Source organism: Mustela nivalis (assembly GCF_964662115.1).
Source record: "Mustela nivalis genome assembly, chromosome: 1".
Lineage (NCBI taxonomy): Eukaryota > Metazoa > Chordata > Mammalia > Carnivora > Mustelidae > Mustela > Mustela nivalis.
In genome coordinates, this window is record NC_139020.1 from 116,892,157 (window position 1) to 116,919,371 (window position 27,215).

The 27,215-nt window shown below is 41.1% G+C and overlaps 2 protein-coding genes across 14 annotated transcripts in view; both read right to left on the reverse strand.

Annotated features, from left to right (window-relative positions):
* The window catches only part of UMPS (uridine monophosphate synthetase), a 30,962-nt gene extending 17,285 nt beyond the window's left edge, over window positions 1–13,677 (reverse strand). Inside the window, exons 1-3 of the mRNA XM_082700096.1 lie at window positions 13,441–13,677; window positions 3,134–3,287; window positions 310–981 (exon numbers count right to left, since the gene is read on the reverse strand). Of these exons, the coding sequence (XP_082556222.1) occupies window positions 310–981; window positions 3,134–3,287; window positions 13,441–13,596 (982 nt within the window). The 5' untranslated portion in view covers window positions 13,597–13,677. The remainder of the gene's footprint in view (window positions 1–309; window positions 982–3,133; window positions 3,288–13,440) is intronic.
* Window positions 13,678–15,095: 1,418 nt separating this feature from the next.
* The window catches only part of KALRN (kalirin RhoGEF kinase), a 661,801-nt gene continuing 649,681 nt past the window's right edge, over window positions 15,096–27,215 (reverse strand). For all 13 annotated transcript variants that reach the window (XM_082700868.1, XM_082700867.1, XM_082700853.1 and 10 more), the window contains 3 exons: window positions 25,843–26,043; window positions 22,818–22,956; window positions 15,096–21,988 (listed from right to left, as the gene is read on the reverse strand). In XM_082700868.1, coding sequence (XP_082556994.1) covers window positions 21,443–21,988; window positions 22,818–22,956; window positions 25,843–26,043 — 886 coding nt within the window. In that variant the 3' untranslated portion in view covers window positions 15,096–21,442. The remainder of the gene's footprint in view (window positions 21,989–22,817; window positions 22,957–25,842; window positions 26,044–27,215) is intronic.

Below are 27,215 nucleotides of genomic sequence, written 5' to 3' on the forward strand. Positions count from 1 at the left end.
TCACCAGAAGCATGGCCTATATTACCAAGCTAGTAAAGGTATTCTTTAACCCAGGCCTGAGTTACTCATTTGGGATAGGCATGAGGAGTGTGCCTACCTGAGAAAGAGGTCAAAGAGAGAAGAAAGCAGAGCTGAGAGATGGCAAGCAGGCAAGTTCAAAAGACTTGCATTTGAGCTCCTAGATCCAACCATGCTTGACAGACTCTTCTATGGATGGACTTTCAGTGATGGGAGTCCATACATTTCCTTTTGTTCTTCTGGCAGTGTAAGCTAAATTTCTATTTTTGCAGATTCCTAAATAATGCTTACCTTCATACTGTTTTTTTACTGTGTTTCCTATATCTGCAAATTTCCGGTCTTCAAATATTAAGAACTCATGGCGTTTTGCCAGAGCCGTTAATTCCTTCATCACATCTAGAGTAAAATCATTCAAAATATCCACATGAGTCTTGAGTATGCAGATGCGGGGTCCTAAAGCATCTGCTAGCTGCAACAGCTCTCTGGACTCCGAAATATCAGCAGACAGACAGAGATTGGTCTCTTTCTTCTGCATAATCCGGAGAAGCTTCGCCGCAACTGGGTGAATCCTAGGCAGCTCTGCACGTGCACCAAAGCTGAGTTCTCCAGGAGCTTTGTTTATAGGAAGAAGTGAATCATTGTGATTAGTTGCCACAAAAACATTCTCCTGAATAAATCTCTTCACTCTCTCAACCATCTCCGCATCAATTTTTTTCTGTTGCTCAAGAATCTCCAGCATTTTGGACAATGTACACACTGAGTGGAGATGGATCCCATGCGCCTGCAACTTGTCTCTGCCTCCTTGCTCTCTGTCCAGCAGCACTATGGCATCAGTGACCTTTAAGCCCTCCTTCTGAAGAACCTCAACAGTTTCCAAAACACTAGATCCACTGGTAACGACATCTTCAATGATCAAACAGGTTTCTCCTGGATTAACAGCTCCTTCTATAAGACGTTTAGTACCTAGAAAAGAAAACATTGTTGACTTCAATTTAAAAGTATGTATTTCAGCCAACTCAAGATATCTGGCATTATAAATTTGGCATGTGTTTATGAAGAGGTGGATGATCTAAACCTTATGTTCTGATAATCTATTTTTTTAAAAGAGTTTACTTATTTAAGGCAGAGAGAGAACGTGCATAAGCAGGGGGAACAGCAGGCAGAGTAGGCAGAGGGAGAAGCAGGCTCCCTGCCGACTGAGGAGCCCGATGTGGGACTCCATCCCAGGACCCCAGGATCATGACCTGAGCTGAAGGCAGCCGCTTAACCGACTGAGCCACCCAGGCATCCCTGATAATCTACTTTAGAGCTACTTTATCTTTATTCCTGATAAATCTTCAGTGAGCCATGATTACCATGTGTTCAGTGTTCCCCTATCTGGAAACTGTCAAAGTTACATATAGAGAATATTTACAGCAAAACTAGCAAATTACTTTATAGTGTAAATAAACACCACTTAATGTGTTCATGATCAAAATTTTAAATATGGAGTTTTTTTTTTTTTTTTTTAAAGATTTTATTCATTTATCTGAAAGACGGAGATCACAAGTAGGCAGAGAGGCAGGCAGAGAGAGAGAGAGAGGGAAGCAGGCTTCCTGTGGAGCAGGGAGCCCGATGCGGGGCTCGATCCCAGGACCCTGAGATCATGACCCGAGCCAAAGGCAGCAGCCCAAACCACTGAGCCACCCAGGCGCCCCAAATATGGAGTTTCTTAAAGCAAGATAAACTAGATCAAGGAATGTTATGAAACAGTAACCCAGTATCATCAATGAAATCATTCCTTTATCCACCAACAAACAGCTCATTACTCAACATCAGCCAAATAACTGGCCTTTTGAGGAAATACAGGAGAGAAAAAAAAATATTCAGCAACTATTTAGATCCATCACTACAACTTTATGAATTATATAATGCAATGTGAGTACAAGTACTTCCCCACTGCAATCCCCACCATAGACTACTCAGAGATAGACTCATTTTCTAGAGACTTGTTTTCCATTTCTACTCTCAAATTCGTCTAATATCAAAAATATTGTTTTAAATGGAGAATTTTAAGCAAAACTAGACAAAGAAGTTGTAACAAACCCTCTAAATACCTCACCACTTAATTCATGGTAACTCTTGTTTTAGCTACATCCCCACCTCTCTTCCCTCCCTCCGTAGTTTTTAGAAGCAAACCCCAGATATCATGATTTTCATCATAAAATTTTTTAGAATGCATCTTGTAGAAGGTAAGGACTCTACAAAAAAAAAAAAAAAAAATTACTAAGTACGGGACACCTGGGTGGCTCAGTTGGTTAAGCCACTGTCTTTGGCTGGGGCCACGATCCTGGGGTCCTGGGATTTAGTCCCACATCAGGCTCCTTGCTCAGTGGGGAGCCTGCTTCTCTCTCTGCCTCTGTGTGCTTATGCTTGCTCTCTCTCACAAATAAAGAAAAATCTTTAAAAAAAAAAAAATACTATCACACATAAAACAACCCCATTAATTCCTTAATGTCACCAAATATGAAGTCAGTTCCAATATTTTTATTTTGATTTGTTTTTATTTTTTAAGGTTTTTTTGTTTGTTTGTTTTTTAAAGTAATCTCTACACCTAATATGGGGCTCAAACTCACAACCCCCAAGGTCAAGAAGAGTTCCATGCTCCTCTAAGCCAGCCAGGTGCTCCTAGACTGATTAGTTTTTAAAGCAAACTCCCATGTATAAAACACACACTTTATAACCTACTGGGAAGGACCCATGAAAATATCATCTTCTTTTAGAGAATTTTATGTGGCATTTCTCTTTATGCAGTTTAAATTACAAACATACCAGGAAAGTATGTGCCCTTAGAACATTCTGCTGCCAAGAGAAGGACTGGTTTAAAACATTAGGTTTAACAGATACAGTACAAAAAAAAAAAGCACTTTTTTACATTGTTTATTCAATATAAAATATTTTACCCCTAGAATCTAAAGGAAGGGAAGGTGATTTACAGTAACAGTTAACCAATTCTAAAGGACCTTTGAAGAATATCCAAGGTGACTCTGGCAAACATCAGTCAGAGCCTAGAAGAAAAAACTCCAACATTATCAGGTTATGTATCAACTTAAAGCTTAAAATACTTTTATTTTACCATAATCTTTTGTTTCTTTCCTTCTAATAAGCATTGGAATTTGGTTGGTTGAACAGATAACTGTAGCCAATGGTAAAGCTGTATAAGGTACTCCACACACGGTGTCAAAATTGATTCCTGCATTTTGGGCAGTTTGAAATAAAATATCAGCAACCTGTAAGAAAATGAACACATAAACTATATATTATTATCTTAAATGGTATGTATAAATCATGTTAACACAACATTAAAGACAGTAATAAACCAAAAGCAGCTAGACCCAAACTTGATCAGAAAAACATGTATGCCTTTTTGTTATATGACCCTTTATAAATCCCAGTTTTCAAATATTAAAACATAAGAATGACCCCACTTGCCTAGACAACTCAGGGTCTGCTCTAAGGAGTGGTTAAAAACATTAAGTTTTTAATGTAAACAATGTAAACAGACTTTTATTCTTGAACTATTTCTTTCTGCTAGTGATTTTAGGATCATTTTGCAGCAGCTTGGAAGGCTGCTCTATGTTAGGGCAAACTAATATTTTGATAATCTGTGATATTACAAGGGTTTTTTTAAAATACCTTATTTTATTTTATTTTTTTTAATTTTTTAACCATGATGCCAGCAATTTGTGAGGAGTCCTGTAGTTTGCATTTGGATAACTTTTCAGTATGCTTGCACCTTTTGATTTGACCTAAGGCAGCACTAATAGGTTTTGAATGTTGCCTATATGTTTGAGACCTGAAGTCATTAAGATAAGATCTAATATCAAAAATTAGAAGCCAAGTAACTTGTGCAGAAGGAATACAAAAAACCTCTGGGTGGTTTGGTAAGCAAAATTAGGGTGGGTACATATGCTAGATTTTCTGGTTTTCTGACACTGTAATAAAATTTTTTTGTTGTGCTCTTCGGTTTTCAGTAGGAAGTGTGTAGAGGATCTTAATAAAATTGAGTTATTTGAAAAAAAAAAAAAAAAAAAAACCAAAACACATTAAAACATTAGTTAAAACATTAGGTTTTTAACTAAGGGCAACACAGAATGTTGACCCCAAAGACTAAGAATGGCTCCCAATTTCCCTGAGTAATTTATTATGATGTGACTGTCTAAACCTTTCCATATACCTGCCTGAAAGAAGTCTTTATTGAAAAAAGTTTCAGGGGGTGCCTGAGTGGCTCAGTCTGCTTGCTCAGTCATTGAGCGTCTGCTTTCCACTCGGGTCATGATCCCAAGGTCCTGGGATCCAGCCCCGCATTGGATACCTGCTCAGCGGGGAGCCTACTTCTCCTTCTCCCCCTGCTTGTGTTCCCTCTCTCATGGTCAATCTCTCTCTGTCAAATAAAGAAATAATATCTTAAAAAAAAAAAAAAAGAAAGAAAAGAAAAATTACGGCGTGTTTGGATAGCTCAATCAGCTAAGCAACTGCCTTGGGCTGAGGTCATGATCTTAAGGTCCTGGGATGGAGCCCCATGTCAGGTTCCCTGCTCATGCTCTCTCTCTCTCAAATACATAAATAAAATCTTTTTTAAAGTTTCATAAGAGAATACTACTTAATTTGCATCGAAAAAGTAATATACCTAGGAATAAATTTAACCAAAGTAAAAGACCTATACACTGAAAACTTTAGATGCTGGTAAAGAAAGTATAGAAAGAAATAAATGCAATGGTATTCCTTGCTTATGAACTGTAAATGTTCACATACCCAAAGCAGATACAAAGCAACCCCTATTAAAATTCCAACGGCTTTTTTTTTCTTAACAGAAATAGAACAATCCTAAAATTTGTATGGAAGCCCAAAAGATCCCAAACAGCCAAAGCAGTCTTAAGAAAAATAAGGATGAAGGCATCATGATCCCTGATTTCAGGAATACTACAAAGCTAGAGTAATTAGAAGACTGTGGTATTAGCATAGAAACAGACACATCACTGGAACAAAGTAGAGTCCAGAAATGTACCTATACTTATATGATCAATTGATTTATAGCAAAGGAGCCAAGAACATATACTGGGAAAAGGACAATCTCTTCAATAAATGGTATTGGGAAAACTGGACAGTCTCATGCAAAATAATGAAACTGGACCACTATCTTATACCACACACAAAAATTTTTTTTTTTTAAATATTTTATTTATTTATTCGACAGAGAGAGATCACAAGTAGGCAGAGAGGCAGGCAGAGAGAGAGAGGAGGAAGCAGGCTCCCTGCTGAGCAGAGAGCCTGATGCGGGACTCGATCCCAGGACCCTGAGATCATGACCTGAACCGAAGGCAGCGGCTTAACCCACTGAGCCACCCAGGCGCCCCCCACACACAAAAATTAACACAAAATAGATTAGACTTGAATGTAAGACCTGAAATCATAAAACCCCTAGAAGAAAACACAGGTGGCAAGCTCCCTGACATAGGTCTTAGCAATGATTTTTTTGGATTTGACACCAAAACCAAAAATAAGTGGGACTACATCCAACTAAAAAGCCTCTGCAGTAAAAGAAATCACCAACAAAATGGAAAAAAAAATAAAACAAAACAAAACAAAACAAAACTGGCTATGGGGCTAATACATAAATAACTCAAATACCTCAATAACAAAAAAATCAACCCAATTTGAAAATAGACACTGTTCCAGAGAAGACAAGTTGCCAACACTTACATAAAAAGCTGATCAGCATCACTAATTATCAGGGAAATGCAAATCAAAACCACAATGAGGTTTCACTTTACCTTTTCTAGAATGGCTATCATCAAAAAGACAAAAATAGGGACACCTGGGTGGCTCAGATAGCTAAGTGTCTGCATTCAGCTCAGGTCATGATTCCAGGGTCCTGGGCTGGAGCCCTGCGGCAGGCTCCCTGTTCAGTGTGGAGTCTGCTTCTCCCTCTGCCCCTCCTCCCACTCATTCTCTCAATCTCTCTCTCAAATAAATAAATAATAAAATCTTCTAAAAAAGAAAAAAGACAAGAATAAGTATCAGCAAGAATGTGAAGAAAAGGTAACTCCTGTGTCCTGATGGTAAGAATGTTAACTGGTATAACCACTATGAAAAACTGTATGGACATTCCTCAAAAAATTAAAAATAGAACTATTGGGGCGCCTGGGTGGCTCAGTGGATTAAGACGCTGCCTTCGGCTCAGGTCATGATCTCAGGGTCCTGGGATCGAGTCCCGCATCGGGCTCTCTGCTCAGCGGGGAGCCTGCTTCCTTCTCTCTCTCTCTGCCTGCCTCTCAGTGTACTTGTAATTTCTCTCTGTCAAATAAGTAAATAAAATCTTTAAAAAAAAAATAAATAAAAAATAAAAATAAAATAAAAATAGAACTATTATTTGATCCAGCAATTTCACTTCTGGGTACTTACCTAAAAAACCGAAAACACTAATTTGAAAAGATATATGCACCCCTATGTTTACAACAGCATTATTTACAATAGCCAAGATCTAGAAGCAAGCCAGGTGTCCATCAATAGATCAACAGAATATTACTCAGCCATAGAAAATGAGATCTTGCCGTTTATGACAACACGGACAGACCCTGAGGGTATTATGCTGAGTGAAATAAGAGGCAGAAAAACAAATACTGCATGATTTCACATATATACGGAATCTAAAAAAAAAAAAAAAAAAAACAAAAGAACAAACAAACAAAAAGCAGAAACGGACCCACAACTACAGAGAATGACCTGGTGGTTGCCAGAGGGGAGGAGGTGAGGAGATGGGCAAGATGGGTAATGGGGAGTGGGAGGTATAGATTTCCAGTTATGGAATGGGAATTAAAAGTACAGAGTAGGGAACAGTGACAGATGGTAGTTCCACCTGTGATGAGCATAGCAGGTAGTGGAGTTGTCCAATCACTGCTGTACACCTGAAACTAACATAACACTGTGTGGCAATTCCACTTCAATTTAAAAACAAACAACCAAAAAAAGAAAGAAAAGGAAGAAAGAAGGCAGTCTCATAGAGAACTGGAGGTTACCAGAGCAGAGTGGTGTGGGGGGAATAGGAGAAATAGCTGAAGGGGATTGAGAGTTTAAAATAAATGTCACTGGGAAAAAAGTACAGCATAGAGAATACAGTCAACAATATTGAAATAACTTTGGGGGCACCCGGGTGGCTCAGTGGGTTAAGTCTCTGCCTTCGGCTTGGGTCATGATCTCGGGGTCCTGGGATCAAGCCCTGCATTGGGCTCTCTGCTTGGAGGGGCTCGATCCTCTCTCTCTGCCTGCCTCTCTGCCTACTTGTGATCTCTGTCAAATAAGTAAATAAAATATTTAAAAAAATAACTTTGTATGGTGAGGCAGTAACTATACTTACTGTAGTGAACCCTTCAAAATATATGTAATTGTCAAATCACTATGTTGTACACATGGAACTAATATGTCAATTATAATTCAATTAAACATTTTTTTCAAAAGGAAAAAACCCTAAGGACTCCACCAAAAAACTATTAGAACTACTAAGTGAATTCAGTAAAGTTGAAGGATCCAAAATCAATATATAGGTATCTGTAGGTTTTGTGGTTGTTTTGTTTTGTTTTAAGATTTTATTCATTTGAGGGGTGCTTGGGTAGCTCAGTTGGTTAAGCCTCTGCCTTCGGCTCGGGTCATAGTCTCAGTGTCCTGGGATGGAGCGCCATGTCAGGCTCTCTGCTCAGCAAGGGGACTACCTTCCCACACCCCCGCCTGCCTCTCAGCCTGCTTGTGATCTCTCTTGTCAAATAAGTGAATAAAATCTTTTTAAAAGGATTTTATTTGAGAGAATGAGAGAGGAGAGAGCACAAGCAGGAGCAGAGGTAGAGGGAGACACAGACTTCCCTGTGGAGCAGGGAGCCTGATCCGGGGCTCATTTTCAGGACCCTGGGATTGTGACCTGAGCCACCAAAGGCAGATGCTTAACAGATTGAGACACCCAGGCACCCTTGTGGTGTTTCTTGACACAAAGTAACAGAAAGAGAAATCAAGAAAACAATCCCATTTATAATAGCATCAAAAGGAATTAAATAGCTAGGAACACATTTAACCAAAAAGGTAAAAAAAAAAACTTATACTGGAAACTGTAAAACTGATTAGACACTGAAGATGACCCAAGTAAACAAAAAGATATATTATGCTCGTAGATTAGCAATATTAATTCTTGCTAAAATGTCCATACTCCTCAAAGGGAATAACGATTCAATACAATACTTACAAAAATCCCAACAGCATTTTTCACAGCACTAGAACAAATAATCCTAAAATTTGTGTGGAACCACAAAAGACCCCAAATAGCCAGAGCAATCTTGAGAAAGAAGAACAAAGCTAGAAGTAAACACAATCCCAGACTTCAAACCATCCTACAAAGCTAAAGTAACCATAACAGTATATTACTAGCACAAAAACAGATACACAGATCAATGGGACTGAGAGTCTGGAAATAAACCCACTCATATACAATCAACTAATCTACAACAAAGGAGGCAAGAATATACAATGGGGGAAGGACAGTCTCTTCAATATATGGTGTTGGGAAAATTGGAGAGCTATGCACAAAAGAACTAAGCTAGGCTGCTTTCTTACACCATAAACTCAAATGGATTAAAAACCTCAACCTAAGAACTGAAACCATGTAACTTCTAAAAGAAAACACTGTCAGAGAACTCTTGGGCAGGGGTTTTGGTGGTATTTCTCTGCTCTCTCTCTTCAGGCAAAAGCAACAGAAGAAAAAAAATAATCAAAATACATCAACATAAAAAGCTACTGTATAGGGAATAAAACCATCAACAAAACAAAAAGGCAGCCTACTGATGGAGAAGATATCTGCAAATGATGTATCCAATAAAGAGTTAAATAGAAAATATATAAAGAACAACAAAATACTGGCAAAACAATCCAATTAAAAAATGGGCCCAAATACACATTTTCCAAAGGAAGACATAAAGATCATACAGAGAACCAATATGCACATGAAAAGATGCTCAACATCACTAATCATCAGGGAAATGCAAATCAAAAGCACAAAGAGATACCACCTCACACCTTTCAGAATGGCTATGATCAAAGAGATAAGGAATAGATGTTGGAGAGCACGTAGAGTTTAAATAAAATGGAGCCCCTGCGTAGTGCTGGTAGGAATGTAAATTGGGGTAGCCACTTTGGAAAACACTATGAAGTTCCTCAAAAAATTAAAAATAGAGATGCTGTACAATCTAGTAATTCCACTTAAAATACCAACTCGAAAAGAAAATGCACCCCCATATTATTTACAACAAACAAGATAAGGAAGAAACCTAAGTGTCCACAGATAAAGAAAGACGTGGCAGAGATACAAACAATGAAATATTACTCAGCCATAAAAAAAGAATGAAATCTTGCCATTTGCGACAACATAGAGGGTATTTACTATGCTAAGTGAAATGTCAGACAGAGAAAGAAAAATACCATATGATTTCACCTACATGTGCAATCTAAAAAACAAAATGAACAAACAAAACAAAAAGACTCACTGACACAGAAAACAAATCACTGGTTATGAGGATGGAGGGGCTGGAGGGGCTGGGGAGGGAGCTTGGTGAAATACATGAAGGGGATTAAGTGATACAAACTTCCAGTTATAAGGAACTCATGGTGATATAATGTACAGCATAGGGTTTGTAGTCAGTAATATTGATTAAAAAAAAATCAATGCAAAATACATACTAAAACATTTTTTAAAAGTTTCCTAAGTACAGATCCTATTGTGTGAGTACTAGTTTATAATATCCTTTCCCATATAAATCATCACATTTTAATGCTAGAATGCATCCTCTCATCCAATACCACCTTTTTTTTTTTTTTTTTTTTAAAGGCAAACTTATTTGAGAATTGCTTAGTGAAGGGGCACGTGTGTGGCTCAGTTAAGCTTGTCTGCCTTCTGCTCAGGTCACGATTACAGGGCCCTGTGATCAAGCCCCACAGCAGGCTCCCTGCTCAGTGAGGAATCTGCTTCTCCCTCCCTCCACCCCCACCCGGGCTTGTGTGCACTTGTGCTCTCTCAAATAATTTTTAAAAATCTTAAACAAGGGACGCCTGGGTGGCTCAGTTGGTTGGACAACTGCCTTCGGCTCAGGTCATGATCCTGGAGTCCCGGGATCGAGTCCCGCATCAGGCTCCCAGCTCCATGGGGAGTCTGCTTCTCTCTCTGACCTTCTCCTCGTTCATGCTCTCTCTCACTGTCTCTCTCTCAAGTAAATAAATAAAATCTTAAAAAAAAAAACCTTAAACAAGAAAAACTGCTTAGTGAACTAGATCAGATCTTCAATTTTTTTTTCACCTGTACTTTTTTTTTTTTTTTTTAAGATTCTATTTACTTATTTGACAGAGAGAGACATAGTGAGAGAGGGAACATAAGCAGGGGGAGTGGGCGAGAGAAGAGTGGACTTCCTGCAGAGCAGGGAGCCTGATGTGGGACTCATTCCCCAGCCCAAGCAGACGCTTAAGGACAGAGCCACCCAGGTGCCCTCACCTGTACTTGTAGACTTGAAAATTCTGTGAATATTTTTAAGTTGCTAAAGATTTAATTTAATTTCTAGAGTACTAAAAAATATTATCCTAGAACTGTTGTCACTCCTTTCCATGAACACAATGAAATCCAAATGCTATAGTGATTTAATACTGACCACCTCCATTTTATTTTTTAAAGATTTTATTATTTATATATACTTATATATATATTTATTACATAGTGATATATATAGGTATATCTATATATAGATATATATGTTATATAGAGAGAGAGCACAAGCAGGGGAAACGGCAGTGGGAGGGAGAAACAGGCTGCCAGCGGAGTAGGGAGCTTGATCCCAGGAACCCGACATCAGGACCTGAACCCAAGGCAGACACCCAACAGAATGAGCCATCCAAGTGCCCCAACCATCTCCATTTTAAAAACATATGAGACTGCTGATATGAAAGCTGGAAAAACTTTACATTTTGGAATTCTTATTTCATCCTACTGTCTGCACAGAATTTTATTCTAATGCAATTATTTATACTTAGAAAACTTTTAGTGATCACTCTAATACTTCTCCACAACAAAAATATATATAAATTCAAATTTAAAACTGTAAATTTTCTATTAATTCCCATGACCATAAAAATATTAAAAAATGTGTTATCATTACAATTGTTAGGGTGGCTCAGTGGGTTAGGCATCTGCCTTTGGCTCGGGTCATGGTCTCAGGGTCCTGGAATAGAGCCCCGTGTCAGGCTCTCTGCTCAGCAGGGAGCCTGTTTCCCAGCTCTCTGCCTACTTGTAATCTGTCAAATAAATAAGTAAAAAAAAAAAAGTATTATTTTGTAAATACTTTTCTTAGTGAAATGAATGGTAACCCCCATTTGTTCATGTATCTACTTAACCCACTGAGCCACCCCTATGTTAGCTACTTAAACTGAGTATTCCTTACAACTAGGAAGTTAGAGTTTAGCGTAAATTCTATTGAGTTTTTTGGGGGGGTGCAAATACTGAGAAATCCTGTTTTCATAATTAAGTAGATACAAAAGGAGTTCCATTACAGCTCAGTCTCTCAATGTTTTCAACTCTTGAGTTAACTACCAAAAATCACACATACACACACACACACACACACACAAAGTAAGATCTAATACCAAAAAGCAATTTTTAGTCATCAACTGACTTGTTCAAAAAAAAAAAAAGCCTGTTTTTCATTAGAAGGCCCTTAGTCATTCACCTTCTCGCTACAGAAGAAATGAACCATAGCACGATTCTTGATGGTGAGAATAGTCCAACCCACTTAAAGTAGTGTTTCAATCCTGTTTTATCATAACCTCACAAAGTAGGGTTCTCCAAGGGTGAGAATAAACCCTTAGGTGGTGGAGGAAATGCCTATCTTCTTGATAAATCTTCCTTGAGGACAGAAATATTCTCTAACTGCACTGTCCAAGTCCCACTAGCCACATGTGATTATTTCAATTTTGTTTTTAAAGATTTTATTTACTTCAGAGAGAGCGTGCATGAGCGGTTGTTGGGGAGGGCAGAGAGAGAGAGGGAAAAGCAGACTCCCAGCTGAACAGGGAGCCTGACAGGGCTCAATCCCAGGACCCCAAAGGCTGAAGGCAGATGCTTAACCAACTTAGCCACTCAGGTGCCGGAATTATTTCAATTTTAAAATTCTTAGTGCCCAGTATTCACATGTGGCTAAGTAGCAACTCTACTGGACACCACATTCAGACCCTTCTATTCACTATGGTCAGCAGTTCTGACCTGCAGCTTGTTAGAGAGATATAACCTCAGGCCCTGCCTTAGATAAACTCAAATCAGATTACGCAGTTTAACAAAATTCGCAGGTGATTCATATTTAGTCACAGACTGAAAAACACTGTGCTAGAAACCTCTAATTTGTACATACTTTTTCCTTATTTTAACCAAAAAAGTGCCTCCATGAGATGTTTATCCTCTGGCCTTCATTCTTGCTTCTGGCCACAAAGTGCAAAATCAAATCTCCCTTTCTAAGCAAACAACCCTCCCTAACATGTAAGCAGCTACTAAATTCTTTCCCTGTCCACCTTTTCCTTTGTCCCCCACATCTTATTTTCTTGGAGTTAAATACAGAACTCACTGGACTATTTCTGTGCTGTCAACAGTGCTCCAAACTGGGATTCCTGACTCCTGGAAAGGACATATCAAAACCAGCATAAGTCAATGAGCAAGCTGCTCTCTAGTCCTGATAAGATAAAAAAAAACCCTCTCAACTCTTCATGTTTGTGGGCTCTGCTCCTGATCTCCCAGGGAAGCAAACCCTCAAAGCTTGGGCTCCATTTCTGCCTGAAACATACACACATTGTACATCTGCTTCATTGGAAAAAAAAAAAAAGTTATATTCCAAACATAAAGAAAAGTTTAAAAACATCCTTGGTACCCATAAGATTAAAGTCATATAGCCTTCTGCACACTAAAACCTTAAGACAAAACGTGTAACTTTCTGATGCCTTTCATCATGGTGATTCTAACTACGTTAAAAAGAAAAGAAAATCCTGCACCAAATCTTCCTTCCCAAGAGCGCTCTCTTCTTTCTTAAGATTATGTGTACCTAGAAGCTGTTCTAACTGGGGCCCGAATAAGACTCCCCCCCCCCCACTTTAAAATTAATTTTAAGAAAGGTCTGCTCATTTTGCATCAATGGTCCCCAAGAGCTTAACAGTTCCTGGCCTCTGGGCTTCCCAAATCGACCCCCTAGGGCCATAGAAGGGTCGGCTGCTTGCTTGGCTCTTTTGCTCTCACCCACAGCCCAGCTCCTTCAGCCTCCCCACTTCCTGGTCCCCATTCCGGGCACCCAAGCCCGTTCCTCCCTTTCCCGGGCTGGCTACCTGACTCAGAAGACGCGGTCGAGACACGATGCCACGCAGATCGATGTACACAGGGGAAGAGAGCCCGCTCTTCAGTACGAAGTTCCCAAACTTGAAAGCCTGCACGTCGTACAGACCCGTGACCAACGACCCCAAAGCTGCTTCGGCGGCTGCCATCTCCACGCGCTCCCGGGCCTGTTCTAAACTCCAAGGCGCGCCAGGCTTGCGGCGCCTCGATGGCGTCACCCAAGGAAGCCCCGCCTCTTCCGCCGCCTCTTCAACGGCCTTTCCCGGCGGCCTCGGGGCTCGCAGGGCCCAGCTCCCGGCTTTAAGAGGCCCGGCGGGGCGGGGCGTCTGCTGGAGGAAGTGCTCCGCGCGTAGCGCCTGGTGCTTCAGCCTGCTGCGGGTGGATCCGGTGGCTGGAGTTCAAAGCTCCGAACACCTAGACTACCTCCGGGTCCCAAAGCCGAGCCTCTCTAGAGAGGTTGTGTATATCCTGCCCGTTTTCTAGCTCAGTGTCCCCTTAATTATCTACTGCCCGGCGCAGCCTGTAGTTATTTGCCAGTTATTAGCCACGACTCCCCTTCTCTCATAGCCCTCCCTCCTCCGACCCCGGTTTCACCGAACAGACAATAAGGCCTTTACTCAGTTCTTAACCAGCTTCATGGCATCTGGCACATGACAATGTCAGAGCAAACTGCCCATGGGACCGTAAAGCGCTTTGCAGGTAGTGGTTCATTAGCTCTTCTGTCGAAACTGTGTGTCCTGGGAGGAGCGTGTTCATTCCCGGTAGAGTAGTTCGGCGGCTTGGCAGGTAGTAGTAAGTGTACAGCAGGTGAGGAAGGGAGGGAGGAGAGGAGAGGAGGATGAATCGCTCCATATCAGTGTTATCCAGGAGGATAATTTTGCCAGCCAATCTGAATACCCAAGCGTATTTGGTCTTTACAAATAAACCCCTTAAAGTGGGGGGAAATTCCCGTTGTGTATAGAAGGCAGTAGTTTAAGGGAAATAACCCTTAAAGCCGTAGGGCTCGTGATGATTACTCATTAAATCGATTCTGATTTCTATATTTTTAATGTCTATTTTTTGGCGAGATTGTGCTGACCCGCCAGTGTGAAGAACCTATGCTTTTGAGACTTGTTTATTGTTTCAAATAAGCGCATTAAAATTTTGATGAAATAGAAGCCATATGTTAAAAAACATTTTTGTTCTTATTGGCAAAGTAAACTAATCAAAACTCTTCAATCTCTAACACTCTACTTAATGAACACTGTACTCGGAATCAGTCTCATTTACACTTGTGTGGCACCCTCACACCTGATCATGTCTGTATAGGCTGATCCAGACTCAGAGAGCACAAACCATGATGCATAAATTTGTCACATCTAGCTCAAATGGCCTTTTTTTTTTTTTTTAAACAAAGTCAGCACCTGGAATAACAGAATGAACTTACTAACACACACCTGAGACTTAATTGACTTGGGAGGGGGTGGGAGATAAATGTCTTAGAGTACTTCTCCAGGCTACAAAATTGTTGCTTTCTTTCCAAAGTGCTGGGGGGGAAAGTGTTGTAATAATCATGTGCCCTTTTCAACTTGTCAAAGGCCTTCATATATTTGGGGAAGAGTGTTTTGAACAATGGTTTTAATTAGAAAAGAAAAAAGACCACCAGAAATAATATCTTTAGTATAGTATATTTATAGGAATGCATAACTTGTGAGATGTACATTTTGAAGTTTCATCCATAACTTATAACATATACTGTAGTAACAACAAGACAGCAGGTCATCACTTTACAACATTACACATGAGTGATTTTGACTTACAAATAAAATATTTACAACCTACCTTTACAAAACGACATTGTGTGCATACAAAATGAACTGCAGAAAATTTTAAAAATAATAAGACAACCAAAAACCCAGAAGATACACTTAAGGCAGACCAGCAAGACACTGAAATAATTAAGGCTGTGGAATTCTTCTGCACCTTGAAAATATAGAGCTATTTATCAATACTGTGGAGTGATTTTAAATCAATTGTTACAAGTCTGATGGAAGTATGTACTTATATGTATATGTGTAATGGTCCCTATGGGGAAACCTACCCACTTATGGATTAGGCCCTTTATCTGAGGCCAGAGAAGCCCCCTCCAAACTCTCAAAAGACTTGGGGGGGGGGTCACTCAAAACCAAGAGGTGCCAATGCAGTTTGCAAACAAGTAATTAATAATTCAAATATAAAGAGACTCCTGACCTTAGGTAAACAGCTTCAGCGATGGCCCCATTATGTCTCAGGCTTTGTTCATTTGGTTTTGTGGACTTCAAAGGACAGCAAACAATTCCCAGTTGAGTAAGCTCGAACTCCACCCATCAGCCCTAATGGTTTTGAATGGCCCTAAATGGTTTTCCAGTAGAAAAACTGACCAACCTGGGCTGTCTTCAACTGGATAGATTTCTGCATATGAGCAAGAACATATACATACATATTATACACTATGTACATGTACAGATGTACATATATCCATATTTTCCAACAGTTTGCACTTTGATCACTGCCGTTCTCTGACTAGGATCTCATTCTGACGGGTATGTTTAGTTTTTCAGTCTTCACATTTGTCCTAACTACTGGTGTTACCTTCCCCATAGAGCAGGCTGGAGTTTGGCAGAAACAGAAGTAAAAGCACCAGGGTCAAAAAAATCAGACACAGAGATGACAGATATGGCTTAAGTTAGTAAGAGAAGACGTATGTTTTGCTGACTTCAAATTCATAACCACAGTCTCTGAGATCATGGTAAAAGTCCCCATAATACTCCAGGATGTGGATTCATTTCTTGATAGAAGTCAGGTGTTGATGGAACTCTTCTTAATGCTCGCTCTCCCTGGGCTAGCAAATTGGCTTGCTTAAGTTGGGACACCAGGAGTTTTATTTGCACTTTTCCCCCACCACTCTCCCTTTTTTCAACTATCCTCACCCTCTGAAATAACAGCTATCTGAAGAAACAGTTGCTCTTGATTATGTGAATAAAGCGAAACCCGATCGTATTTTAGAATCTCCCAGCAAACAGGCTGACAAGAAAACACAGTAGCCTATGAGTATTTCAGGCTTTCATGAGTATTAATTTCAAGAACGTCTCTTAAAGATGAAAATTTGCCCTAGAGTAATTGCTTTTTCCTCTGCTATAACTTCTACAAACATGGAAAATGCAGAAATGTTTGTCTTTGAAAATATGGCCTATGATATTTCTGTGTTCTATTTCTATATGGATTTCTCACATGAATAATATTTCCTATTAAAACTGTCGAGTGCTATAGACAAATTTCAGCTCTTTTTAACCCTCTAGAAATAATGAAACAACTGAGAGCCTTACAGTTTTTAGAAAATAAATATTAACACAGTAGCTTTCCTTTTCTTAGTGGAGTATATATAAACCCTGTCTTTTCTAAATCCACCCCAGATTTAATTATTAATTTCCAAATGATCCCTAGACTTTAAATAGTAAATAGAAAAGCCATAATGCAAATAAATTCATTGGAAGCCCACATACTATGTTAGCCTAACCCAGACTCCACAGAGATGCTATACAGGAGAAAAAGGAGTAAAGCCCACATTCCTCAAAACTGAACAAGGAAGTGGTGAGTTGGCACTTTTGCCTTACTACAGAGACCCTCTAGGTCTGTAATATTTCCTCCTCTATCAAATTTGTGGGGCAAAGTTTTAGTTAATATGCAGAGATAACCACCACCTAATTTATAATGCCTTTGCTTCCTCATGTTCTCACAAGTTTAAATTTCTCTGCTCTTTTAACATAGGCAAGCAAACAAGGAATGCCTAACGCTTGGGCATTAAATCATGGATAGCATGGGAAAGCAAATATGCTACCCCTGAAACATCTAATTATCCTAAAAAGAAAAAAAAAATCCAAGGTTTTCCCTCCAAAATTCAGCAGTTCAATTCATTTCTGCACCTGTGCATATAATTTGTCTCTTATAATAGATGCTGGTGAGATTCTGAAGAAATGAGTTGTGATATCAAACAGTAGTTTATTCTCATTTCTGCCCTTCCAGTGAGGAAAGTGGCTGTTCGAGTTCTTCTCCATCAATTTTTCCAGAGCATAAAGCTTGAGAAGAGAGCAGCAGTCGCTTTGCAGGGCGTTCTACCCTGGCTCTGCCATCAGAAATGCCAGAGAAAACAGCTTATTCCTGTAAGACCATCCGCTCTCCTAACCTTTGTCTGTAGACAAGCTTTCAAATGACTGAAATTACAGGCTAAGACCAAATAACATTTAGACAAAGAGCACCTGGTACTTCCAATTAAAATCAATTTACAGAATTTAATCTCGTGAGTTTGCAAATGGTATCTTAAAATATGAATATTGAAAACCCGGAATGTTCAAAGTTACTGTTAATAAAATTCTCAGCACTGGCAGTGTGTAGCACTTTAAGAAAATCAAAGTATTCTTTAGACATCCCAACTATGCTATTTTTGCAACATTCCTATGAGATTAAAGTCCCTCCTCCTCCCCCCCTTCCCATTTTAACAATGAGGACATTTGGGACAGAAAAAAAACAAAGACTTTCTGTAATAAAGGACGAATCAGGAATAGCTGAGGTTGAAACTCAAGAATTCCTGGCCTCACCCTATATCCAGATGTTTTCATTTAAAAGATATTTTAACATAAAAAAATGCTGCAGTATCAGTCAATCTAAATACAATGAACTCTTTATCTCCCAACCTCCCCTCTGAAAGGCACTACTATTTATAAAGGCTTTGTGAACAACAAAGTGGTGAAGCCAGCTTTTCCTCTGCTCCCTCTACTCCCCCAAGAGTGTTTATGGCTGTGAGAGTCCAGAAGGACATACTCCAACATTACAATTTTTTTTCTTAAAAATTTTCCCAACATTCAGCTGTACGTGGATATAAATCTATTTAATTTGAAACAAATGTGAAAGACGCAGTAAATCATTACATCTTTAAAAAAATTATTATGAGTTGTCCCTGATCTTTTCCCTCTCTCTGTATCCCACCCTGACAAAACAAAACAAACCCCAAAACTCTATGCAAAGAATATAAGCCAGGCAAGAAACTTATGACTTTAACTGACATTGATTTTTCCCATTTCAGCTGGAAGTTCACACTAATTCCTAGTTAAGTTTTGATTTCAAGAACTATGACAATATGGCAGAAGTGGACCATTTTCTCTTCTCCCTGTCTCTCCACCACAAAGTCATAAATATCTGCCAAAACAGGTACAAGAAACTGGTTTCTAATCCTTCATCCCCTCACTACGGTTACCCACACAGCAACCTCAAGTACATTTCCCAGCCCCACTTTCAGGGATTCCTTTTTCTTTCCAACTGGCTGCGGAGCATTCTCAAAGCAGAACTGCTATCTTACTCCTGTTGGGGAAGAAGCAGGGGCTTTGGAGACAGGACACCTCTCTGTTAGTTTTCTACAGTGACCAAGCTATATAAAATACATGTCCTTTTTTCTTGGGGCGTCTGTTAAATTAATCTACTCTAATGATTGTACTTTGGCTCCAGTTAACAGAATCATACTACTTTGCATTTCTATGTCTCACCTCTCCCATCTCCTTACTTCCCCAACATGTGTACTAGGGGGGAGGGGAGATTATGCACAACCCCACACCTGGGCTGTCCCAACTCTCATGGAGACGCTGATATAAAAGCTTTGGCTCTAACAATCTGTCAGCTGCTTCTCAAAACACGGTTTCGTGAACGTTCTCCTGTGTCCTCTGTGCACCACTGTCCGAGGCCCTAATCTTCTCCAGCAGAAACTCAGCCCATCTCTTCCATGGTCATAAAAACTCGAGAAGACTCAGCAGGGAGTTCTTTAGTCATTGCACACAGTGGACGAAACAGACCTTGACAAGCCACACTCCATGGGTGTTTGGAATCCTTAGCACCTGCCCTCTGTCCCGTGACCAGCCCTAGGGACCAGGCATTCTTCTTTTAGGCTAGAGCTCACAATGAAGACATGTTTACTAAAAAAAAAATTTTTTTTAGTAAATATGTTTAAAATTTTAAAATATCATATCAGATAGCATTTGTATATACATGTAGAGCTAAATGGAGATTAGGAGGGTTAGTCAGGGGCGGGCTCTGAGGGAGGGTGCCTTGGTGACCCAGGGCCATCCAAAACTAGGAACCAAATACAGATGAAATCAGTTTCCACGTATTTGGTTAATCCTAAAAATACGAAGTGCTACCTAGTCTTATTGCTTGTACTTCTTACTAATTGATTAATCTATAGTCTCGGATGGGATGAGGTGGAGGGTGGATGAGGAAGGTGATTCTGAAACCGACGGAAAAGAAAGACAGGTACTTTTAATTTTACATTTCCACTGTGGGAATAAGGGTTTTTATATATTAAAGTTCAGGCTTAAAGTCTACTATCCTTTTCATTTAGATAGATGTGTAATTTTATTTATCCCTCATAAACTCTCCACTTTCACAACTTTCTCAACCCTATTGTAGGAGAGAAGCAGCGCCATTAAACCTGATTTGAGGACAAACACTTGAGTTACGTTTTTAAAGTAATTTTGCATAATAGCAATTTTCAAAACACATCCTAGAAAACAAAGCATGGATCATGGACCAACAGAAAAACAACAAAAAATTTTCCCCAGAAACCAAGAAAGAAAAACAGCCATGAAATGCCCAGGCTGATTTTTTTGTTTGTTTGTTTTCCACCAGCGTGGGGGGGAAAGGGCAGTTCATAATCACCTTGTGTGGAGAAGACGCACCCGAAAGCAGCATTGGCCTCAAAGTGCGATTAGTCCTTTTGGTCCAGAGAAATATCAGCGGCTGTGTGGTGATAGGTACGGCAATCACAGTTAAAACTCAATGCTCTGTCTGAGTGATGTATCAGATTTTATTCCATGGCTTCAAAAAGGACTTGGGACCAGGCCTTTAAAGGCGTATATGGCTGCCTCCTTTTGGTAAGCACCCCTCAGCTTCCAGAAGGGGTTAGAAATAAAGCAAGCCAACTTTCTGAGGACTGCCTTCTACAGCTGTAGAAGAAGTCAGAAAGTGTTGTTAACGTTGTTCATAGGAACCATAGGAAAGTTTTCTATTTGCCCTTTTGTGTGAACCTGTTTTATTCATTACCTAGTTCAAACCGAGTGTAGACATAAAAATAGCCCCACAACTCTTAACTGTATTTGGACTTATTTCCTGGCAGGCTTTCCTGCCAGATAAACTCTGAGCTGCCAGTGAATTTGGGGGTAGCGTTTCATATACAGAACCTATGTTAATCAGATACTTGTGACTGAGAGAAAAAGCTTCTCATTCACAGATTGCAAAAGGGTAACATTGCTTTCTCTTAATGCATGGGTTCTGGTAAGAGATTTCTATACAAGATTTATAAAATGCTCTAAAAAACTTGTCATCTTATTGTGCTTAGTCAAAACAATGTAATGCTTCGATAAATAAAGGACTGTCTTAATCGGAGTGCTCAAAGTTACTTAGGATTGATGTCATATATACCTCTATATTATAAAACTCTGAAACCCGAATAGGATCTATTTTACTGTATATGTGAATCCTATTAAGAAACTATATCGAAGTAATCTAAACCAGAAGAGTGGACATACGTGACATCTCTGTTAAATAGAACTTTCTTGCTTCCAATTTCAGCAGGGTTAGAAATCTTTTATGCTCGCTACTTCGAGCTGCAGCTTTGCCCAGTTCACCGCCCACTGTGGAACTCACTGTTAAAATTTCATAACAGCTCCTATTCTTGGTATCCTTGCCCCCTCTCTTTAACACTCTGGGTGACTCTTCGCATCTTTGTCTTCTAAATGGCCTTCTGGAAAGCCCTTGGGTTGAGGGTAATCTTGCCGCTGCCCAGACCCTGAATAGCCACGGACAAGGTTGAAGAGGTCCGTCTCTCAAGCCAGAGAACTGCGTGGAGCGAACGAACAGAACTATTTACAGACATTCAGTCTTGCTTTGGTTCACACTACACTTCCACGTGGAACCCCAAGGGCGAGGAGACGGCTACGTCCCTTGGTTGACCCGGTTGACGATGTAGCTCTTGACGTTGGGCACAGGCCGCACATCGTTCTGATGCTTGCGGCGCTCTATGAAGCATGCCAGGCGAGAGGTGTCCAGGGGGATCTTGGAGTAGCTGCCGTTATGGGGCTGCAGCCAGGGGTGCTGCAGGCACGTGGCTGCTGTGGGCCTCCTGCGAAAGTCTTCCTGCAGGATCACGTTGATGAAGTCTCTGGCAGCATTGCTCACGCCGCAGAAGTATTCGTGCGGGAAGCTGAAGTCCACTCTGCACACGTTAATACAGGTCTCCTCTTTGCTCTCGTCCAAGAAGGGGGACACCCCACTCAGCATGACGTATGTCAGAACCCCGATGCTCCAGATGTCTGTGCCCAGGGAGACGGGGATGCCTTGGATCACTTCTGGAGCGGCAAACTCGGGGTTCCCCAGCAGGTGGTGGATGTGGAAGTGACCTGAGATCTGGACGGCGTCCTCCAGGTCAATGAGCTTCACCCGAGGCACTGGGATGCGTAGGTCAATGAGCAGGTTTTCGGGCTGAGGAGACCAAGGTGGAAGGGAGAAAAGAAGGCAAGTTGAGCTCTCTCGTCTACCAGTAGGACTCGGGTGGTTCAGACATGGTTCTGCTAGTCTTTGGGAAAGCCTATAGAGCACGAGAAATTGCCTATGCAAAGTGCCTGGTGGCCTTCAAACGAGATTAAATTCTGAGTTGGGGTAGTGTTGCAGAGAAGCTGTCTGACATTAAAAAATCATGTCTTCTCAACTATCCCTTACTTCTGCACTGACTCAAAAAAAAAAAAAAAAAAGAGTGGGCTATTCATTTTGGAAAACAGGGGCTTCTCTTGGGCACCATAAAAAACTAACATTTGGGATGCCTGGGTGGCTCAGTCGGTTAAGCGGCTGCCTTCGGCTCAGGTCATGATCTCAGGGTCCTGGGATTGAGTCCTGCGTTAGGCTCCCTGTTCAGTGAGGAGCCTGCTTCTCTTTCTGCCTCTGCCTGGTACTCTGCCTGCTTGTACTCTCTCTGACAGATAAAGAAATCAAATCTTAAAAAAGAAATCAAGACTTACTTAATTTAAAAAACAAAAACAAAAACCTGACATCTATTGGCTTCCTTCTAAAATGTTAGATGAGGTGGGAAGATCTTCCCGACCTTCCCTCACCCCAGATGTCATGGTGACTCTTGGTGTGTTCTCATTAATTCTCGAAGAACACACTGGAATTATGGGATGACCTAGTTCCTGTCTTAAAATTTGTCAGGATTCTAACCTAAGTACTAAAATGAATCAGAATGGACCTCCCCAAGGGTGATGACTGACAGGCTGGACTTGGCCACTTCCATGCAAGTGCAGCTCTTGCTTATTACCTTTATGTCCAAATGGGCCACCCTGCAGTTGTGGAGGTACTGAAGAGCTTCCATGATGTCCCGGATGTAGAAAGCGACTTTCTCTTCCATCAGTTCATCGTGATTCATAAGGTAGTCTAAGAGCCGGCCATCGTCCATCCTGAAATCAGGGAGGAATCGGCCAAGGAAAAATGTTTGTAAAGAAATGGAAAAATAACACATACGATTGGTCAGAGCTCCAGAATCTCTCCTGCTCCTGCTTATAGATGAAGATCGATGTTCCCACACATGTGTATTTTAGTTAGAACCCAAAATTAATGTTCAAAACTAAAATTAACAAGCTAATTTAAAAGTTACCATGTGATGTGCTCCACAGAAGAAACATGGGTAACCTTAAGACACATTCTACGTTGTTAAAGTTAAAAACCGATCACCAGGAAATCTTAAAGATTAATCTCATAATCTTTAAGAGATTAGTTGGCGAAACACAGAAAGTCTTTGGAGGGAGAGAGAGAGGAGCATGTGCTCTCTCTCAATATTCAGTTAACTGGAACCTGGTGGCTCTACACCTGCAAATATGTTTTGCAAATTGCTTTTATTTGTCAGTTTTTAGCTGGGGAAAATGAAAAGTGGGCAAAGTTTGTCCTCGGCATTCTTGACCCTTTTTGGGATCCTTTGCCTTGTGAGCAATTTTCTAATCTTAAAAACCATGATTGAGAACACGGTAGGAGGAGCCAGCCAGATCCAGATTTGAGTCCTTCTTCTGCCCGCTACAGGCTGGGGGTTTGGGACAAGTCGCTTAAACCCTGTGTTGGTTTCTTCATCTTTAAACTGGGAGTAACAGCAAGAAGACTGACTTCACCCCGAGGGCTGTGTAAGAGTCAAGTGGTACACCTAATCAGTAGCAGCCTGAGTGCTCAGTAGTGTTTTTAGGTCCTCTGTACCCTCTTGAGCATCTGGAGTGACCAAATGTCAGACTGCTAGTCCAATGTGCACTGAGCTGTCAAAGGCACATCCCTGGGGAAGGCTTGAGCCAGAGGTAGAAACCACCTCTGAGCACAGCTGATCTCCCCCCACCCCAGCCAGGGTTTCCATTCTCTTCTCTAGTGTGTTCCTTCCCCATGATGTCTTCTCCTGCTTTCCTTGATAGGAGCAAAGCCTCGGACCTGGCAGGGGGTGAGGCGGGAGGGATGAGCATGGAGTGGAGGGGGCCTGGGTTTGTGAGATGCTCCCCCTGTGCTTCTTGCTGCGCTGCTCGGAGACCCACAAGCCCTCGCACCAAGTTCACCCTCAGAGCTTTTGGGAAATGCAGATGCCCGGGCCCCACCCTAGCCTAGGCCGTCAGAATCTCTGTTGCCTAGCAGAGAAAAGCTCTACCAGGGACTTGGATGGCCACCAAAGGGAGGACCACTGGTCACAGCATAAGCAAGATTTAGCACAGGGTTTACCTTGGGCACTGTCTATCCACTCACCTTTCCTGAATTTCCAGTCCAACAAACACCTTCCTATGTTCTCACAGCAACCCTCTCCAAAACATGTTTCTTTCTCAGCATTTACCATGTTCAGTTGAAATCATCACTTAGGGATCGGTCCTCCTCATCAGGTTTGGAACTCTTCAAGGGCAAGAACCACCCCTTTTTACCTTTGTTCCTTCCATCCTGGTCTAGGTCCTCCCAGCAGCAGGCACACAGGGTGTGCTCAGTAAACGTTTGCTAAACTAACTCAATCCACTATTCACCTCATTTAGTCTCTGTAATGTCTCTGAGAAGTGGAAATAATTCTTCAGACTTCACAGATGAGACCCCAGGCCCAGGAATCTAAAGACCCTGCCCCCAAATCCCAGAGCTGGGATGAGCGCTCACGCTCTTCATTCCAAGCATGGCTTCCTTCCATTGCACTGACGCAGCCTGGTAATCAGGCATCAATCTTCCCCTGGAATGATGCAAGATGGCGAAACTGAAGGGGCTAAGGTTCTGGGTCCGCCATGTTGTCTTGATATACAAGTGATAATATTTGTATAAGCACTTGATAGTAGGTTCTGGAAGGCTCTCTGTAAGGGTCTTCGTTAAATCCAAAGTGACAATTGATCTACTACTACACAGCTATATAATGTATCACAAAAGAAGTACAAATATTGATACAGTTGGTTCTATCTTCTCTTGTTTCTTTTCAATGAATTAAAAAATGTAGCCAAAGATGTTTGTTTTTTGGCTGTCTTTTTTCCAACATAAATAAATTTATAGGGAACTGCCTCAAAGGCCCTCATCCATAAACATTTAGACAAACAAGCACACAGGAGTCACAGTAAAATGACAGCTGGAAAGCAGCACATGGAGGCACTTCTCTTCTGGACAGAGGCTCCTGGGGAGACATGTGTGGCACCAGTCTTGGGGCAGGGCCATCAGCACGCATCTGATGACGTCTCTATGAGGGCTCCGTCCTCCTGAGAGGACTATGTTCTCTTTAGCCTCTGTTAGATCTTTGTGAACCACAGGACATGATCTCTGTTCTTAGCCTGGGGTAGTAGCGGGGCAGAATGTGCTTTATTGGATGTGTTCTAGGGCCAAGTATGCAGATGCCTGAGTTCATAGAAAATCTGGAATGAGTGGAATATTTTGAAAGTCAAGGTTCCACTTTAAAAGGAATTTCTTGGGTGGGAGATCATGGCTGCCACGTCAGTGGGTTGATGCACAAACCCCCTTTCAGTTCAGCCCCACCCCTGTCAACAAGCCTAGGATCCATACAGTCTTCCTAAACCCCTGTCCAGCCCAAGAGTCCATAGTAGAAAGAACATGAGAATCTAAGGGAGCGAGATACACGGGTTCAAGTCCCAGCTTCTCCATTTTCTAGTGGTAAGGACCTTCTTTACCCTTGATTTTTCTAATCTGCAAAGGGGAACCAACTTCTTATAAAACAGACGGGAGATCGCACATGACACACAACACTCCGTACATAGCGAGACATTGTATAGAATGTAACCGCTGTGGGGGGTAGGGGGACGGGAAGGAGTCCAGACACTGGAGACCACCGAGACGCCTGTACTTACAGCTCCAGAATCAGGATGTAGGACGTGGGGGACTCATAGGTGTCATGGAGAGTGATGTACTGGGGGTGTTGCAGGTGCTGAAGCAGGGCAGCCTCGTGGGCAGCCTGCTCTTTTTTCTTCATTTTTTTGCTAACGAATTTCACCGCGACGTCCTTCCGCGTAGCTTTGTGAATACACTTCTTCACTATGGAGAAACGGCCCCTGGAGAGCGGAAGGCAGAAAGCATTTTGCAAAGCTTCCTCTATCTACCAGGTATTATTTTATTTAAGGATCTATAACGTTTTCTCTGAAGTGGTTAGACAGTTACACTTATTAGGAATCCTACTTTCCTATTTTGAAATAATCATAGGATCTCTCAAGAAAAGCCGTGTTTCCTGCCTTAGCAAGTCAGGAATCTCTGAGATGCAAAAAACTCTTATCAATTTTAGTCAACAGATTTCTCTCTCACTTTGAAATATCAACCACAGGTTCAGTTTTCTAAGCGCAGTATATTTTTGTAAAATACAACAGTAATAATAACGTGCAAGAAGGAGGAATTCTACTCTATAATCATTTCAAAAACATTTCTTAAAGAGGCAATTTTTTCAGGTGCCTGGGTGGCTCAGTGGGTTAAGCCGCTGCCTTCAGCTCAGGTCATGATCTCAGGGTCCTGGGATCGAGTCCTGCATCGGCTCTCTGCTCAGCGGGGAGCCTGCTTCCCTCTTTCTCTCTGCTGCCTCTCTACCTACTTGTGATCTCTCTGTCAAATAAATACATAAGATCTTAAAAAAAAGAGGCAATTTTTTCCTTTTATATTTTTTATCTTGGTATGACAGAAACTTTGTAATATACACAAAAGTAGAGAGAATAGTGTAATAGATCTGTGCAGCCAGCAGCCAGCTTCAGTCATTATCAGCATTTTGCCAACCTTATTCCATCTCTTTCTTTCCTACCTCTTGCCTTTTTTTCCCATGGTATTTTTAGCAAAATCCAGATACCATGTTATTTCACTCATAAATACTTCAGTCGTTTCTAACTGACAAGGACATTGAAAAATGTATAACCAGCATGCCAGCTTCACATCTGACAAAATTAGCCACACCTAGAACAGAATGGTTCCCAGACTCAGCTGTAGCTCAGTAGGAGGTAGTAAGAGTGAAGTAGAAGAGGGAACTGGTCAGCAATGGGAACAGGGAAAGGGAGTCAAAGAGGTGACTAGCAGTGCCCATCCCAGGTCCGTCCCTGAGATACTGTAACCTATGAGTAGAGGAGTCAACCATCCAAAGAACAGTCCATTCCTCTAGCAGAAATGGAGGCAGCCAACACCAGAACCACCACAAAGATGGTCCAACTGACCCCTTGACCTGGCCCTGTGCTCACCAAGTGACTTTCAG